The 18,202-nt window shown below is 42.4% G+C and overlaps 1 protein-coding gene across 6 annotated transcripts; it reads left to right on the top strand.

Moving 5' to 3' along the window:
• Positions 1–2,315: 2,315 nt before the first annotated feature.
• On the top strand, positions 2,316–10,968 carry HNRNPK (heterogeneous nuclear ribonucleoprotein K; the record flags this gene model as incomplete). 6 transcript variants are annotated; one of them, XM_080709202.1, is made up of 15 exons in its annotated part: positions 2,316–2,373; positions 2,789–2,886; positions 3,715–3,771; positions 5,211–5,254; positions 6,117–6,189; positions 6,743–6,814; positions 7,315–7,428; positions 7,716–7,844; positions 8,368–8,675; positions 8,790–8,844; positions 9,132–9,215; positions 9,493–9,508; positions 9,601–9,668; positions 9,994–10,163; positions 10,938–10,968. In XM_080709202.1, 15 exons carry the CDS (start codon positions 2,316–2,318, stop codon positions 10,966–10,968), a joined length of 1,377 nt encoding a protein of 458 aa, XP_080565328.1. The 6 variants fall into 6 exon arrangements, with proteins under 6 accessions (XP_080565328.1, XP_080565326.1, XP_080565327.1 ...); XM_080709200.1 differs by having other exon boundaries at positions 9,586–9,668; XM_080709201.1 differs by lacking the exon at positions 10,938–10,968 and adding an exon at positions 10,878–10,911.
• Positions 10,969–18,202: the final 7,234 nt, after the last annotated feature.

Genomic DNA, 18,202 nt, shown 5'->3' with positions numbered 1-18,202 from the left:
CGCGGGGCCGCAGCACTTACCGCCGCGGCGGGCGGGCGGGCGGGCGGGCGGCAGAGGAGGCCCCGCACCAGCCGCGGCGCCTCCCGCTCGGCCGCTTCCCGCCCCGACCGCCGCGCACGCGCGCTCGCCACCGCGGGCGGGGGGCCGCCCTCCGCCCCCGCCCCCGCCCCGGGCACGCGACCAGCGCCGAGATCTCGCGAGAGCCCGGCCGCCCGCCCTTCCCTCGCTAGTGAGTGCGCGAGCGAGAGAGGAGGAGGGCGCTCCAGGCGACGGCTCTGCGGACGCCATTATCCTCCGTCTCTCTGCCGCACCGACCTCGGCGTCCTGCCCGCTCCCCGCCCGGTCGCGGCCGACAGGTAACTGGGGGCTCGGGCGGCCGGGCTCGGCGCGAGTCGGGCCCTCGGGGAGGCGCCTTCGCCGTGTCCCCGGCCGCGGCTTCCTCGGGCCCGCGGCCTCAACAGCCCGAAGGGAGGCGCCGGCGGGCGGCGCAGTGATTGACGCGGCCCTCGGCCAATCGGCGCGCTCTGGCACCACCGCCGGCGCCCGGGCAGCCAATGGGCGCGGCGGCGGGGCGGGGCGGGCGGGGGAGGCGGCCTGCGCTCCTTCTCTGTCTAGCTTGACGGGCTGAGGCGGCGCGGCGCGGCGGACGGCCGGCTCGTGCGGTGAGGCGCGGGGCCGGGCGAGGCGCGCGGGCCGGGGCCGGGCACCCGCGGGGCGGCTGGCGGGCGCGCCGGGGTCGGCGCCGCGGCCAGGGGACGTTGCCCGGCGCCCCTCCCCCACGACGCCATTTGTGGAGCGGCCGCGGCGCGCCGCTGGAGCCGGGGCGGCTGCCTGTGGGCCGGGGCGGTGCGGGCGGCGGGCGGGCGGGCCGGGAGGAGGCCGCGCGCCCTCTCTGTGGGCCGGCGGCGGGCGGCCGGCCGGGCGGCTTCCGTTGCTTTGTCTGGGCGGCGGGGGAGGCGCGGGGCCGCGGCGCGGGCCGCGTGGTGGTGGGGGAGGGGCGCGGCGCCGCCTCGCAGCACGTCGTCGCCATTACGCGGCCGCCATTTCCTGCCGGGTCCGGGCGCGCAGAGGCGCGGCGCCTCCGCTCGGCGCTCGCCGGCTCCGCGCTCGCCGGCCCCGAGGAGCGGAGGCGGAGGAAAGGTGACGCCGAGGCCCGCAGGCCGAGCCGCGCGCGCGGCGTTGCCTGGACGCGAGCGCCCGGTCTCTCGGGCTAAATTGTCCGCCGCCCTGTAGAGTTTTAACCGAGCGATGGACGGACCGGAAGGGGGTGGTCTCGGGCGTAGGAGAGTGATGCGATCGGCCAGGCTTTGGGGAGAAAGGGAAGGCAGAAACGTTGCCTTGGCTCTTGGCCACTTTCAGCCCTGTCTTCGCGGCTCTGGTTTAGTAGCGGCCCCCGGAAGGCTCGACCGGTTCCTTCGCCGTCCTGGCACATAGACTCTACTTTTTATGCTTAAAAGTATAGCATTGGGTCCGTATCCTTTTTTAGGCTAATTTATAATCTAGCGCTAGCACGGCGTTATAGTGTGTTCCGGGCTCAGTTAACTTCGTTAATAGTGGAAGTGTGTGTGTGTGTGTGTGTGTGTGTGTGTGTGTGTGTGTGTGTGTGTGTGTGTCTTACCCCTAACGGGGGTTTTAGATTCCCTTGATAGATGTGGCATACATTTGCCCTTGTATTATAAGCCTTGAGGTTTTAAAGAGCCCTTGATTCTCCAATCGTAAACTTTCCCAACAGCGATTTGAAGTTTTGGTGCATTATTTGCAGTGTTCAGTAAAATGCAGAATATCTTTTTATAAACGTATACTTTGTAGGCAAGATTGAAGTTGACAGATTGGGCCGTTTCAGGCATTAATAAGAAATAGTATAAAGAAAGTCTGCACGTTGAGACAGCTCAATGGCAAAAATTACGGGTTTTTAATTTGGGGAGGAAAAAAACATGAAGCACGTTTGAATCCTGTTAGAGAATCACAAATTTTAAGATCCAAAAATGAAGGGGTCAGCTTTTAGAAAAAGGTACTTAGTTGTGTTCATATCGTCCTGCTTAGAAATTAATATCCGACGATAAGCATAAACAAAGAAAGCGAAGCTGATTTGTGTTGGGTTTTTTAGACTACTGCGGCAGTGGGGTGCCATCAGTTGTTAGTCTTGACCATAGCGCTGCAGTTCTGATCTGCAAGGATATGTAGTAGCTGGTACATTTCAGAAGCCGTCCGATGTTAAGATATACGTATATGAACCGCTTGCTTTCCAGTCAGCCAAATGTACTACCTTTTTTTTTATTTTTCAGTAGATTGGTGTGTCCATTTAATACAAGAAAATGGAAACTGAACAGCCAGAGGAAACCTTCCCCAACACTGAAACCAATGGTGAATTTGGTGAGATATTTTAATTACAACTGTTTATTTCCTGTACCTTTTATTTTTTTATTTTATTTTTTATTTTACTTACATGGTTTAATGTGCTACCGCTACCTCTTAACCTTAATTTCATAATTATTGTTTGTCAATAAACAACTTGGCATTTATTTACAAGCAAGAAGTAACAGTTTTGTGTTAGTAACTTAGCTAAAACAGAGCAAAATAATGCAAATTTTTCTTGTATTTTGTAGCCTAACTTTTGAGTGTCTTGTTAACTTATTTAAATGTTATTCTAAAGAGGAATAAAGACCTAGACATAATGGTGCTTTTTAGCATTTCTTTAGTGGTGGTAATGGTTTTTCCAAAACACAGGTTAAAGCTAAAATGAAATTTCAGGTGCTTTTTCTTGAAGGTTTTATTGCTTTGTTTCTAGGTAAGCGCCCTGCGGAAGATATGGAAGAGGAGCAAGCGTTTAAAAGATCTAGAAACACTGATGAGATGGTTGAATTACGCATTCTGCTTCAGAGCAAGGTATAAACTTGGACCCTTGAAATTTTGAAAGGTCATTTTTAACCAATAAAAAATGAGATAAATTCTGGTTTGGCCTGGGAAGCTTTTAAAGCCTTGCAAATTGAAGAATGTAAGATTTGTGGGTATTTCTAAATGTACTTGTAAGCCCTGGTAGTGGTGGTAATTTTGCCTTTAAACAGTAAACCACTCGAAGGTCAAACTAGCAGAGTGTAGCAGGAGAGTGGTTTTTAACAGCATTAGTGGATTAAACCATAACAGCATTAGTGGATTAGAGAGACTTCTCAGTTAATAGTTTGATTTATCCTGGTCACAATGTGAAGGTACCTGATACTTGGATTTACTTTACAAAAGAACACTGTAAGGTTAATTTGTTCCAAGTATGGTACTCATTGTATATATCCATTCTGGATATTTCAAGCTAAGTCCTAAAATATATTGTTCTTGCCCGGCGTGGTGGCGCACGCTTGTAATCCCAGCATTTGGGAGGCTGAGACCGGAGGATCATGGTTCGCGGACAGCCTCAGCTACTTAGTGAGGCTCTCTGTAACTGCCTGAGACCCTGTTTCAAAATAAAGAATTAAAAAAAATTGGGCAGGGGGTGTAGCTCAGAGGTCAAATGCTTCTGGGTTCTATCCCCAGACCCGCAAAATATATATATATATATTTTTTTTTTTTTTCTTAACATAGAGTGAATCTTGTTCCCCCAACCCCCAATAGAGTTGATAATTTCTGATCTTAGTGCAAACAAATATTGGAAATTTTATGGGTTGAAGCTAGAAGCATAGGCAGATCAATTTGGGGGGGACTAATTCGTTTTTTCTTTTCCAGAATGCTGGGGCAGTGATTGGGAAAGGAGGCAAGAATATTAAGGCTCTTCGTACAGACGTAAGTATTGATTTAAATTACTGAACAAGCAGATTCGGGTTTTTTCTAGAGTTTTAAAGGTTTACATCTTAGAAGTCACTTAATGTAGCTACAAACCATTTGTAGTAATTGATTACATAGATGATTTCAAGGTTTGCCAATCCTGTCTTAATAAAAGCCCGGGTTAGGGCCGTGAAAGGTTTATTTTAAACCTCTTCACTTTCTAATAAGATTGCACCAAATTATTCACTTAAAGCAAGATAACATGTTAGTTTGAAAAGGCTACAAAGTTTTTTAAAGGCCCTTATTTTGCACCATTTCCCATGTGTGACAGGTATTATTGAAAACCATTGTAGTTAGCTGATTGAGCCTGGAAATTTATATTTCCCTTTATTTAAAAATTCATTTGTTCTTTAACAGCTTACACATGGAGCACAAAGATTTTAATGTTGAGATTGCATGGCTTACAGATGAACATAGAATAGGCATTTAATCTTTAAAAGTGGGAGACCATTTGTCGGTGCCTATGATTTTGAGTCTTCATATTTTATAGTGGGTTGACTCTTGTGATTAGACACATTAAATGTTGCAACACCAGAAGTAAGGACTTAGCTACATCAAAATTTCTAAATTTTCCTCATAGTGTACACATTTCTTAATGTTTTTCTTGCTAAAATTGAGGCAAATAACCGTGTTAAGTACTTATTTGACAGTATTTCGTTTCTCTTCTTGGTCGCAGATCTTTGTATGTTCCTCTGATTACTGTTAAACTGAACTTGAAATTTTGTTTAAAATTTAACAAACTTGCCTGTTAAGATCTAGGAATGCGTTTTAAAATCTCAGGAAACCAAAGCAGTCTTTTATTGGGGTTTTTGGTGTGGGAATTTTTGTTTTGTCTTTTATAAACCTCTCTCCTCTTAATCCAGATGTTCTGTATAATTATCTGGGTTATTAATTTCCCCCATTTTCCTCAAGAACTTCAGTAAACTTTGATTCACGACAGGTTTTGTGTCTACCCTCATGAGCCAGCCTGCTACTGAAACATCGTTTGTTTAAAAAAAAAAAAACCAGCTAGAACCATCATTTAAGATCCTTAAATGTTAAGCCACAGTCAGATATAGAGAAGTCCATTATTGTGTTAGTCTTCAGAACAACTTAAGCTTGTTTCATTAATTGAGAGTATGAGTATAGTTTGTATTAAATTAAAATTTATTGCTTTTCCCCCTTTTCCCTCTCCTTGTTTTTTTGGCCATATATCTCCGTTGCCCATGTACTGGATCGACTTACCCCTGCGTTGCCCACCATGACGTTGGCCCATCCGCCCCTGAACGCCCATGTGAAAACCCTGGTTGGCTATGCCCAAAAATGTGCTCGTTGCCAAACGGGTACCATACTTGACAACTTCTGATTGAATGCCCATGCCCAATGCCAACATCCACGAACGCCAATGACCAATGCAGTACAATGCCAGTGTTTCAGTCCCAGACAGCAGTGGCCCCGAGCGGTATGTCCCAACAGTTTATGCCTCACTGCCTGATTAGAAAGAGAGAAATGTATTTTATTACCTGCCTTTTATATAATTAAATAGTATCCCCTTTAGACGGTGTATTGTTTTTCAAGTTTCTGTCTTATTTTCCCCATTAAGTCTTTTTGTCACTGAACTTTTACCGTGAGTTGCCCACCCAAACGATCCACTAATTTTATTTCGATGGAAGGAGCACAGCTTCAAGTGTTGCATATTTGCTGCATTGTAAATCAAATTGTTACCAGAATAGTCTCTCGCTCTGTCTTTGTGGCCCACCTTGCTTCCCAACATTGCCTGTTCATAATTTTTTCTGATGAAATGCTAACTCTGGTTCACTTTCCTTCACTTCTCATTTGTGTTGTCTTTGTTTTGTCTTGCATTTGTATTTGTTTTCTTACAGAGCCCATTAGTAATCTAATTTCTAACTGGTATCCATAACCTTACTCCAGATATAATGTTCACCACTTGCATATTCTCCCACTTTGCCTAAGAGAAGGTGTGCCAGTTTTACCAATGTAACAGCGAGGGTATCCTTAACTTGGTGGCGGGGAACATAAATATTCAACTCTGCTTCAGTTCTGGTCAGTTTATTGCCCACTTAATCTGAGCCCTTCCAAAAAGCCCATTCTCTCTGTCTCTCTGCAAGTCTCCTAATATTGTTACCATGTCTGTATTGGGCATAAAATAAAATGCATGTGAAAAATCTATAAATAGGCTACTTTAAATGGGGAATATTAAATAATTGTTACTTCTCTGTAAAAGTTTGTATGACTACTGGTGACAAACAACTCATTTTTCTTTTCCACCTTTTTTGTACTATGATATTTGTGATGTTTGACAGCATATTGAGTATCAGTGCTGATATTGAAACTATTGGAGAAATTCTGAAGAAAATCATCCCTACCTTGGAGGAGGTAGGCTCTTTTCTTTCTTTTTTTCTTTCTTTTTCTTTTTTCTTTTTTAGATTTTGACAAATGGGGAGGAATGTTTGAAGTATGTTTTATTGGGGCATACTGGAGGACGGTAAAGAAGGTGGATATGATGGAATTGTGGCTGTGAGGTCCTAAAATCTGCTGTATAATGTGCAGCCTTATTGGACATGAATTGTCTTTAAAACTCAGGCCAGCCACTCTTGTAAATATGAACTGTTTATGGTTATACGTTATTGTGTGTTTAGCATATATTTTTTAAAGGTTTGTTTTTAGAGGTTTTCTCTTTTTAAAAAAAAACTTAGAATCATTAGTTATGAATATATTAAAAAGCAATTAAATCTGCAGGATATTAAGATTTTGTAACGTATTTACCAGATACGTTGAAAATGGCATTTTTATTGAATCTTATTATTAAAAGACGCTTTTCATTAGTAATAAAGGTTTAAATTATGTTGTAGTAGCTTTACCAATATATGCGACAATAGCCTGATCACGCTAGACACTTAACCTATTACTCTTATTTTTCTACTTTCAGGGCCTGCAGTTGCCATCACCCACTGCAACCAGCCAGCTCCCGCTCGAATCTGATGCTGTGGAATGCTTAAATGTATGTCATAGTGCCATTGAACCCCACTGAAGTATGGAGCCTGGCCCATAGGATCAATTTTATTTTTAACATAGTGTACTTTTCCCATCTCTATAGAAAAAGGCTTAAAAACATGATACATGAATGGTCTTACAACTCACTGTTGACCCTGCTCCATGCTGCAGTGGGAATTAACTACATTTGCAAAGTGCTTTGCAGTCATTTTTATTATGGTGTTATTTGAATGTTGATGATAATTTTGTGGTAACAGCGACATGCTAAATGGCTGCAGTGTGGGTATGGTGTTGCAGGACCTGAAAATAAAATAGTTTTTTAAGGTGGTGCAGAATGTCCTTTTTGGGCCTGGCTATTGAGGATAATAAGCACATAACTGGTAAAGTTATTGAACTATAAATTCAGGTTGCTCACTGCAACAGTATATTGATTATGCTTATAGCTGATAAGTGTGTGTTGGGGAACTGTTGATGCAAGACTAAAATTTTATAACTCTCCCTTCACAGTACCAACACTTTAAAGGAAGCGACTTTGATTGTGAGTTAAGACTGTTGATTCATCAGAGTCTGGCAGGAGGAATTATTGGGGTCAAAGGTGCTAAAATCAAAGAACTTCGAGAGGTAAGGACACTACTTTGTCTTATGTCGTATTCCTTACTATAAAATAATTTTTCCTAAGGATGTTGCTGTGAGCTTTTCACTCAGATTCGTCACTTAGTTTATCTAATTTGTGATTACAAAAGATCTTGTACTCGACAGCCTTGTAAATTTTTATACCACTGCCAGTTCTTAAGCTGGAAACATTTATATTGGGGGGAGTTGTTTAATTCAAGTGTAAATTGAGTTTGAGGAATCATACCTTCTATGTATCTTATTCTAACTTTTTTCTTTTTGTAAATTTACTATAGAACACTCAGACAACAATCAAGCTTTTCCAGGAATGCTGTCCTCATTCCACTGACAGAGTTGTTCTTATTGGAGGGAAGCCTGACAGAGTGGTAGAGTGCATAAAGATCATCCTTGATCTTATATCTGAGGTATCTTGAGAACACGTTTCTTATTTCATGGAGGTGGGGGGAGGACATATCTTTGGCAAATAGTTTAAGAATGTTCAGGTCAATAGTCTTTACTTACCTTTTCCTTAGCAATTTTATTACTTGTCTTTACATATGCAGCGTTTGGTCCTTCAAATTAAAGTCCCTATAGTACTGCTTTCATCAGTACATTGCATGCTTCCTGTCCGTGTGCCTTCAGGATTTTTTAAGCTGCTGGTCCCTCCAGCCCTCATGGATAATCAGTTTGTAGACCCTGTTTTCTGTGCATTTTAGTTTATTATATGTAATGTGGAAGATCTGCCATTTCTTCCCTCACGGGTAGTAAACTTTAATTTTTGTTTAGGGTTTACCAACAGTATGTTTTTTAAATCCTTCTATATATTACATTTGTCTATAATTTTGTCCTATACTACCTCCTGGGGAGAATGACTTTGATTGAAAGAAGGGTTGGTGTGAATCAAGGCTCTTTCTTCATTCTGTAAGGTGCTTATATTTTTGTTTTTAGTCTCCCATCAAAGGACGCGCACAGCCCTACGATCCTAATTTTTATGACGAGACGTATGATTATGGTGGTTTTACAATAATGTTTGATGAGCGCCGTGGACGTCCTGTGGGATTCCCCATGCGGGGACGAGGTGGCTTTGACAGAATGCCTCCTGGTCGGGGTGGGCGTCCCATGCCTCCCTCTAGAAGAGATTATGATGACATGAGCCCTCGTCGAGGACCACCGCCACCTCCTCCTGGTCGAGGTGGCCGGGGTGGTAGCCGAGCTCGGAACCTTCCTCTTCCTCCACCACCACCACCCAGAGGGGGGTAAGTTCTTTTCATTCACAGGTTAACATTTAAGAAGCTGTATTTGGGGCGGTTGGGTGATTTTGATACTTGTGATAATTATAAGCAGATTATAACACGTAATTATGTTTGCAGAGATCTGATGGCGTATGACAGAAGAGGGAGACCTGGAGACCGCTATGATGGCATGGTGAGAACTTTGTATTTACCATTGTATATGAGAGGGCTGTGAGGTGTCTTAAAAATCAATGGTTACGATTTTTTCGAAGATTTTAGTAACTGAAAAGCTTTTCTTTATTTAGGTGGCCATTTAGTCTTTGTTTCTATTTGCTGCTGGGGCATTAATACTTTATGGAGGTGACTTTGTCGTCCCTCTGGGGGAAAACCTAATTGTTGCTCAGGGTGTGTGTGTGTGTGTGTGTAATCTAAAACAATGACTGACAGGTCTAATGCAGTAACATTTCTTTCTTTTAATAGGTTGGTTTCAGTGCTGATGAAACTTGGGATTCTGCAATAGATACATGGAGCCCATCAGAATGGCAGATGGCTTATGAACCACAGGTTGAGTGTCTTTGAATATTAGTGTTGTATCAGTAGTTTTAAGACACGTACCTGCTCACTAATTGCTTTATTTTTCTTTTCTTGGAATGCTGTGTCCCTGAATCCTTTTTATTCCTTCCCTGAGGATTTTCTTCTGAAATTTACTTACTGGAAAATAAACGGGAGGATATGGGGGGACTTTTCCTAAACTGAAGGGTTTTGATGAGTATTAATATAACCTGAATTATTTTGAAGGCAAAGTAATTTTCTGTTGTTTTTTTTTTCCTTCTGATTTTAGGGTGGCTCTGGATATGGTAAGTTTTCTCATTTGTGAAATCAAACATAATTTTGATTTTTTGAAAATGAACTTACTGCTCATTATTTAAATCAGATTATTCCTATGCAGGGGGTCGTGGATCATATGGTGATCTTGGTGGACCTATTATCACTACACAAGTAACTATTCCCAAAGATGTAAGTACCCTTAATACTGCCTGGAACATTTAATTTTTTTTGTTTTCTCTTGTTTTTCTTTGTAATTGTTACAACCTTGCTCCGGATGTTTTTATGAGATGTCATTCAGTTTGAGTCTTTGTGTATGATACTCAATGCCATTGTTAGGAACCATGTAATTAGATGATATTGATGGTAATGTTAGCTTGTATAGTAATATAATTCAAATTATTGCTTTAGGGGCATTAAATTATTAAATGACTACAAAGGCGATACTCTTATTGAATGCAAGTAGTAAGATTGCCTTTGAAATGTCATAAACACTTGCATTTAAAAATCTTTTCAGTTGGCTGGATCTATTATTGGCAAAGGTGGTCAAAGGATTAAGCAAATCCGTCATGAGTCAGGAGCATCGATCAAAATTGATGAGCCTTTAGAAGGATCCGAAGATCGGATCATTACCATTACAGGAACACAGGACCAGATACAGAATGCACAGTATTTGCTGCAGAACAGGTCAGTTTAAGTTTAGCTTTGTATTGGCTTGTCCATACTAAAACCTTTAAAAGCTTTTCTTCTCAAATCGATTTTTCTTCTAGAAACCATGGTGTTTCAGTCATTTGGGAACCTAACTTCTAAGCATTCTTAAAGCTTTGCCTTAATTTTCTTCTGCTTTCTTACTAAAAACGAAGACATTCAATACTAATCTTGCTGGAAGAAGCCCTAACCAAGCAAACTTCTCATTTCTCTGGTGAAAACTGCTGCCAAAACACTTGTTATAAATTATACAGAGCCTGTAGAAAATATTGAAGATTCATTGGATGTTGGCCTAGTTCTGTGTGGAAGACTAGTGATTTTGTTGTTTTTAGATAACTAAATCGACAACAAATCACAGTCTGCCATATGGCACAGGCCACCTCTACAGGACAAATGATTGGTGCTGTAAAATGCAGCATTTCACACCTTACTGGCATTTCTTTGTCATTCTTTACCAAATATTAACAACCTTCAGTTTCATTTTCTTAATTCTGCTCTACTAATGTCTATTTATTAATCATTTTCCTTGAATTTTACATTGCCTTAATTTGTAATTGCTAATGGTCTTTTTAACTTCTTATTTCTAATTATAATGGACCTATCATTTTAACTTAGCGTTTAATTGTCTTAATGTTGATTAAGATGTTACGAACAAAAATTCTAATTCGCACTTTTTTTTCTTTTCTTTTATAGTGTGAAGCAGTATGCAGATGTTGAAGGATTCTAATGCAAGATATTTTTTCTTTTTTATAGTGTGAAGCAGTATTCTGGAAAGTTTTTCTAAGACTAGTGAAGAACTGAAGGAGTCCTGCATCTTTTTTTTTTTATCTGCTTCTGTTTAAAAAGCCAACATTCCTCTGCTTCATAGGTGTTCTGCATTTGAGGTGTAGTGAAATCTTTGCTGTTCACCAGATGTAATGTTTTAGTTCCTTACAAACAGGGTTGGGGGGGGGAAGGGCGTGCAAAAACTAACATTGAAATTTTGAAACAGCAGCAGAGTGAGTGAATTTTATTTTTTGTTCATTGTTGGTGGTTAAAAATAATTCCCCCCCTGTAATTATTGTGAGCACCTTGCTTTGTGGTCACTGTAAACATTTGGGGGGGTGGGACAGGGAGGAAAGTAACAGTAGTCCACATGTCCCTGGTCTCTGTTCAGAGCAGTGTGCAGAATGTAATGCTCTTTTGTAAGAAACGTTTTATGATTTTTAAAATAAATTTAGTGAACCTATTTTTGGTGGTCTTTTTTTTTTTTTAAGACATTTTTCAAATGGTGGCTGAGTTTCCCAACCAACCCCTAAACTAAACACTAAGTTTGTTTTCAGCTCCTCTGTTGGATATAAGTACATATATATCTTGGATACAGGCAAAATATATTGACAGATTCAATTCTAGTGGTTTCTTGATGGTTTGAAAATCTATTGTTTGGGAAGAAATTCCATCATATTCATATTCATGCTTATTATAAGCTGGGGAATTTTTGTTTTTGCAAATGCTTGCCCCTACTTTTCAACAGTTTTATATGTTAGTAGTTGTGAAGAACCAAGGTGGGGAGCAATACTACAAACTGGGTGGTGATATATATCAGAAGCCTGATTGGCAGCAAGTTTCATTAATCAGAATAACACTTGGTTATGGAAGTGGCTAATGCTGAATAAATTCTGATTATTTTTATTAGATAATTTCAACTATAGACTTAAAACTGTCAACCTGCTAGTGTCTATTAGTTAAACTTTGTAAAAATATATATACTTGTTTTTCCATTGTATGCGAATCGAAAGAAAAGATGTACCATTTCTCTGTTATATGTTGGATTATGTAGGAAATGTTTGTGAACAATTCAAAAAAATGAAAAATTGCTGTGGATGTCTTGTGTAGTGTCTTGGCTTTTTGTATTGATAGTTTAAAATTCACTTCCAAATAAAACTCCCATGATGCTAGATTTGATGAAGTGTGCCCAGTTTGGAAAGGGGTTGATTTAAAAGCCTGTAAGATCTGTTGAAACGTTCCTCCTGTAAGGAAATACAGTAATCTTAAATTATATATTTTTGTGTGAAGTGTTTTTCTAGCATTCATAGATGAAACTCAATAGGGGTGATAGATCCTTTTTTAAGAAATTCCAAGAGTTGGGCTCTGTATTTGTTGAAGGGCTAGTAGAGCAAAGTAGTAGTAGTAGTAGCTAGTAGTAGCTAGTTGTGCGAGGCTATCCGTCTTCATGTACTATTCTAGCTTCTCAGCTTTCTTTAAAGTAGCTCTAGCTTATATTTAAAAACATTGAAAATAATATGGAATAATCACAATCTGGTTTTTGGGGTGGTTTTGTTTGTGGTATTGGGGGTGGACCTCAGCCATTCTACCTCCGAGCTACTGTGTTGCAAAGGGCCTCACTGTAGCTGAGGCTCACTTCAAACCTGTGCTATCTTGTCTCCACCTCCCAAATGCTGGGATTACAAGCGTGTGTCACCACGCCTGTCTTGGTTTCTGGTTAAGACTAAAACATTACCTATTCTAAACTGTCTGGAAAGCTTTAAAAAATATCTCATAAATTTAGGAAAGAGGCTCCTGTAAATTGGGTGTGATGGTGCACGCTTGTAATCCCAGTTCTTAGAGGCTGAGACAGGGATCATGGTCAGCCTCAGCAACTTAGGCTCCGCTTCCAAATAAGTAAACAGCTGGGCATGGTGGCACACTCTTGTAACCTAGCATTCAGGAGGCTGAGACCAGAGAGGATCAAGGTTTGCAGACAGCCTCAGCTACTTAGGCCCTCCATAACTTAGCTCGTGTTTCAAAATGAATAAAAAATAGGGCAGGGGTGTAGCTTGGGAGGTCAGATGCCCCTGGGTTCCATCCCCAGGCCTGCAAAAGAAAGTTGGGGGTATATCCTGGAGGTAGGCCCCTGGGGTACCACTGAAATTTTTTTTTTTAGTTTTATAAAGAGGATTTTTATAAAGGACTTAGAGTTTTGGAGCCCTACTCTTTTTTCTTTCTTTTTTTTTTTGGTGGTACTGGGGTTCCTGGAAGCCCTTCTACATCCTGGCTACACTCCCAGACCTATTTTTACATTTTTATTTGGAAACAGGGTCTCCTAAGCCAGCCCATGTGGCTGGCTTCGAACCTGCGCGATCCTTCTGTCTCTGCCTCCCAAGTGCGGGGGTTACAAGCATGCGCCACCACACCCGGCCAGGAGCCCTACTCTTAAGATTGTGTTGGTTAGTAGAACCTGTTAAATAACTTGTGTATCCTTTCCCCAATGGTAAAATTCAGCTATATTGCCACATGGATTGTTACATTTGGCCTAGGTTTTTGAGTTGGAGTTGCTTAGTGTGAAATGAGCCTTGAGAAAACCCAGTTGTAAAGACAGTTGAGTCAAATTGTCACTAAAGGGGGCAGGCTTTCAAGTCATTGAAAAAGTGAGCTATGTAAATGGTCTAAATGAAAAACGTTTTCATGTTTGCCCTTTTTAAAGCAGGCCAGGCTTAACTGGGTATGGTGGCACACACTTGAAATCCTGGTACTCTGGAGACGGAGAGGATTGCAAGATCATGGCCTGTCCCAGCTACTTACTGAGGCCCTCCACAACGGACGCCGTTTCAAAATAATAGGGGCTGGGGATGTAGCTCAGAAGTTAATGCCTAGCTTCAAACCCCAGGACCACAAAAAGGCTTTTGAGTACCTTCACCTGCAAAAGGTGAATGATTTTTATTACTGCAGAACTCGGGAGGAAAGGCCTGCTATTGATGAGTAAGTGGTATTAAGTAGGGCAGGGAACTGGTATAGATTGAGAAATTGATGAAAAGGAATCACAAATTTTGGATGAAGCAACTTCAGTACATATTAATGCTCTTTATAAGTTTCAAAAGTGTTTTGGCACTTTAGGAGGCTATACCAAATACAGGCATGTTAGAAAACTACTCTTCAAGGGAGGGTACTGTGGATGGAGCCCTAGGGCGATTCTACCTTTGAGCTATACTCACCTGCCGTGTATGTGTGTGTGTGTGTGTGTTACTGGGGATGGAACCCAGGGGCTTTCTACCTTCACACTACACTCCCAGACCTGTTTTACACTTTATTGGGAAATGGTCTGACTAAGTTGCTGAGGCTGGCTTTGAACCCGTGTGATCCTCTTGTCTCAGCTAATCAAGCCCTGGGGATTACAAGCACGTGACACCATGCCTGGCTCTTTATTTTGAAATGGTCTCACTGAGTTGCAAAGGGCCTCACTAAGTAGCTGAGGCTGGCCGCAAACTGCAATCCTCCTGTCTCAGCCTCCTAAATGCAGGGATTACAAATGTGCTCCACTACTCCAGGCTAGTCTTACTGCGTGCGTGGGTGAGAGAGAGAGAAAGAAAGAGAAAGAAAGAGAGAGTGTGTGTGTGTGTGTGTGTGTGTGTGTGTGTGTGTGTGTGTGTGTGACTGGGGATGGAACCCAGGGGCTTTCTACCTCTGGGCTATATTCCCAGATCTATTTTATACTTTATTTGGGAACAGTTGCTGAGAGCCTCACTAGTGGCCTGTCTCAACCTCCCAAATTTTAGGATTACAAACCTGTACCACCACACCCAATTTGTACCAGTTTTTTTCAAAGCCAACATTGTTTTATTTTCCTGAAGTAATGTCATTACTAATATCACAAATTTGTGCAAAGAGTAAATTAGCAATCTTTTAAATAGCACTGCATAACCGTGCGTGGTGGCACACACTTGTAATCCCAGCATTTGGGAGGCTGAGACTGGAGGGTCATGGTTTGCGGACAGTCTCAGCTACTTAGGCCCTCTGAATTCAGTGACACCCTGTTTCTTTTTTTCTTTTTTCTTTTTTTTTTTTTTTTTTTTTTTGGTGGTACTGGGGTGGAACCCAGAGAGAGGCTTTCTACCTCCAGGCTATACCCCCAGACCTATTTTATACTTTATTTGGAAACAGGGTTTTAGTAAGTTGCTGAGAGCCTCAGTAAGTAGCTGAGGCTGGCTTTGAACCTGTGATCCTCCTGTCTCAGCCTCCCAAGCACGAGGATTACAAGCGTGTGCCACCACACCCGGCTATGAGACCCTGTTTCAAAATAATAAAAAAATTGGGCAGGGGGGTGTAACTTGGAGGTCAAATGCCCCTGGGTTCCATCCCCAGACCTGCAAAAAACTAAACAAAAAGAGGCAAGAGTCTGCAAGAGTCAGAGTGGTGGTACAAGCTTGTAATCCCAGCACATGGGAGGCTAAGACATGAGGATCACAAGTTCTCAACCATCCTCAGCTACTTAGGTCCTCAGCAATTTATGTGAACCCTGTTTCTAAATAAAGAATAAAAAATGGCTGGGGGTGTAGCTCAGAGCTAGAATCCCCCAAGTTCAATCCCTAGTACCACAATAAGTAAATAAATACCATTGCAAGTTGGGTGTTTGGTCCATATCTTGATCCCCAGCTAGCGGAAAGGCTTGAGACTGGAGGATCTCAAGTTTGAGACCAGCCTGAGCAATTTATCATGACCCGGTTTTGAAAGAATGAAAAGGGCTAGTGATTTATCTCAGTGGTAGATTGCCTCTGTGTTGATCTCTGGTACTCCCAGAGTTGATCTCTTGTAATCCCAGCACTGGGAGGCTGAGATGGGAGGATCGCGGTTTGTGGACAGCCTCAGCTACTCAGGCTGTTTCAAAATGAAAAATAGGGCTGTGGGGGTAGGGGGTGTAGCTTGGAGGTAGAATGCTTCTGGATTCCATCCCCAGTACAACAGCAACAACAAATTACAGTAGTTTGTTTTAATACTTTTTTTTTTTTTTTTTTTTTTTTTTTTTTTTTAGTGTTTAAAATGAAATTACTGAGTTGGGCATGATGGTATACATTTATAATCCCAGAATTTGGGAGGCTGAAACTGGAGGAACAGGTTGTAGCCAGCCTTGGCAGTTTATAGTGAGGCTTTTCACAACTTAGATGCTGGAAATACAGTTGGGAGTATAGCTCAAAATTAGAATGCCTTTGGGTTCAATCCCCAGTACCACTGAAAATAAAAAGGGAGGGTGTAGCTCAGAGGTAAAACAGCCCTGAGTTCAATCTCCAAATCCCCAGCACACTTGGGAGGTGCACACTTGGGAGGCTAAGACAAGAGGATCACAGGTTTGAGGCCACCTCAGCAATTTAAGTATTTCAAGTTTGTTTTTTGCAGTACTGGGGATTAAACCTAGGGGCATTCTACCTCCAAGCTATACCCCCGGCCTTATTTTTTTTTATTTTTGAAACCGTCTCACTAAGTTCCAAAGGGCCTCACTAATTAGTTGAGGCTGTCTGCGAACTGCCATCTTCCTGTCTCAGCCTTCCAAATACTGGGATTACAAGTATGCACCACCATGCCCTGCTTTCAAGTTTTAAAAACTTGAAAACTTGGTGTAGTTTGGAAACAGAACACCCCTAGGTTCAATCCTCAGTACCACAAAAATGTATTTTGTTTCTGAGGTGGACAGATGGAGTGGTTAGCAAAAACAGTCATGGAGAGGGAATCCAATAATGAAAAAAAAAAAAAAACTGTGAAGTGTTCAAGGGAAGCAGAAACTTTGTGTGCACATTGTTTATATGTGTATACACACTCATAAACCTGTTAACTTGAAATATCACTGTCCTTCCTAGAGTTTAGGAAAATCTTAGTATCTTGACCAGAGTACTTTCGATACCACTTTTTTTTTTTTTTTAATGTACCTGGAATTGAACCCAGGAGCATTCGACCTCTGAGCTACACATAGCCTAGCCATTTTTTTATTTTGAAACAGGGTCATGTTAAGTTGCTGAGGATCACAAAAATTCTGAGGCTAGTAGCTAGATGGAGACATGCAACCTGTGATCCTCCTGTCTCGGCCTCTCAAATACTGGGATTACAGGCATTTACCACCCATGCCCAGCTCTCTACTCCTCTTAGCAGATAAACAAAAGTAGACCTTGTCACAACTTGTATATACACAATAGGCATGGTGTGTCCAAGCAAGTCTCAACACGTCCCAAGAGGGAAGAAATCTGAGAAAATCTGATATCTGGGGAATGGCCAGGCAGTATAAATTTGTATTTAAAATGGGGAGCTAGGGGTTTTTCCCTCTCGGGGACCCCCTCTCCCTTTGGGGAGCTTTTCTCTCTCAGGTCATGTTAGCTTTGAGAGAAGGCAGAGTGCAATTGAGGGCATGTGGCTTGGGTTACACTCAGGTGGGCCTGAAGGCCTCTGCTGGACATCAGGGCCAACCAGGGCCCTTAGGGGTGACCTGCACCTCTTTTCTGGCAGATTGTGTGGACCCTGGGAGAAAGTAGTTTGCAACTGACGGCACTTGGCTCAGGCGACACTCAGGTAGTGACCTGAAGGCAGCTACTGGACACCAGAGCCCCGACAGCCCTAGAGGTGTTCTGCCACTTTCCTATTCCTTTCTGGCAGATCATGTGGACTCTGGGAGAAAGCAGCTTGTAATTGAAAGCTTTCGGCTTGGGCTACTCTCAAGTATTTGTCCTGAAGGCAGCTGCTGGACTCCAGAGTTCCGATAGCCCCTTTGGGGTGTTCGGGCACTTTTCCCTATTCCCTGCTGCTTCCAATAAACCATTTACTCCCCTAAAAAATAAATAAATTAAAATAAAATGGGGAGCTAGCCGGGCATGGTTGTGCATCCCAAATCCCAGCATTTGGGAGGCTGAGACCAGAGGATCGCAGTTCACGAACGGCCTCGGCTACATGGGCCCTCTGCAACTCAGCGAGACCCTGTTTCAAAATAAAGAATAAAAAATTGGGCACGGGGTGTAGCTCGGAGGTCGAATGCTCTTGAGTTCCATCCCCAGACCTGAAAAAAAAAAAAAAAAAAAGAACTCTAAAACTGAATGATGTGAGTCTGGTTCCCCAGCCTTCCCTTTCGTACTATGAGCTTGTCATAACAATTCAAAACATTCTTTTAACTGAGTGTGGTGACACATGCCTGTAATCCCAGTACTTGTGAATCTCAGGAGGATTGCAGGTTTAAGGACAGCTTCAGCAATATAGCGAAACTCTCCATAACCTAGCAAGACTCAGTT

Source organism: Muscardinus avellanarius (assembly GCF_963383645.1).
Source record: "Muscardinus avellanarius genome assembly, chromosome: 13".
NCBI classification, from domain to species: Eukaryota; Metazoa; Chordata; class Mammalia; order Rodentia; family Gliridae; genus Muscardinus; species Muscardinus avellanarius.
Note: the sequence above shows the minus strand (reverse complement) of the source record. Positions and strands in the feature narration are given on the sequence as shown.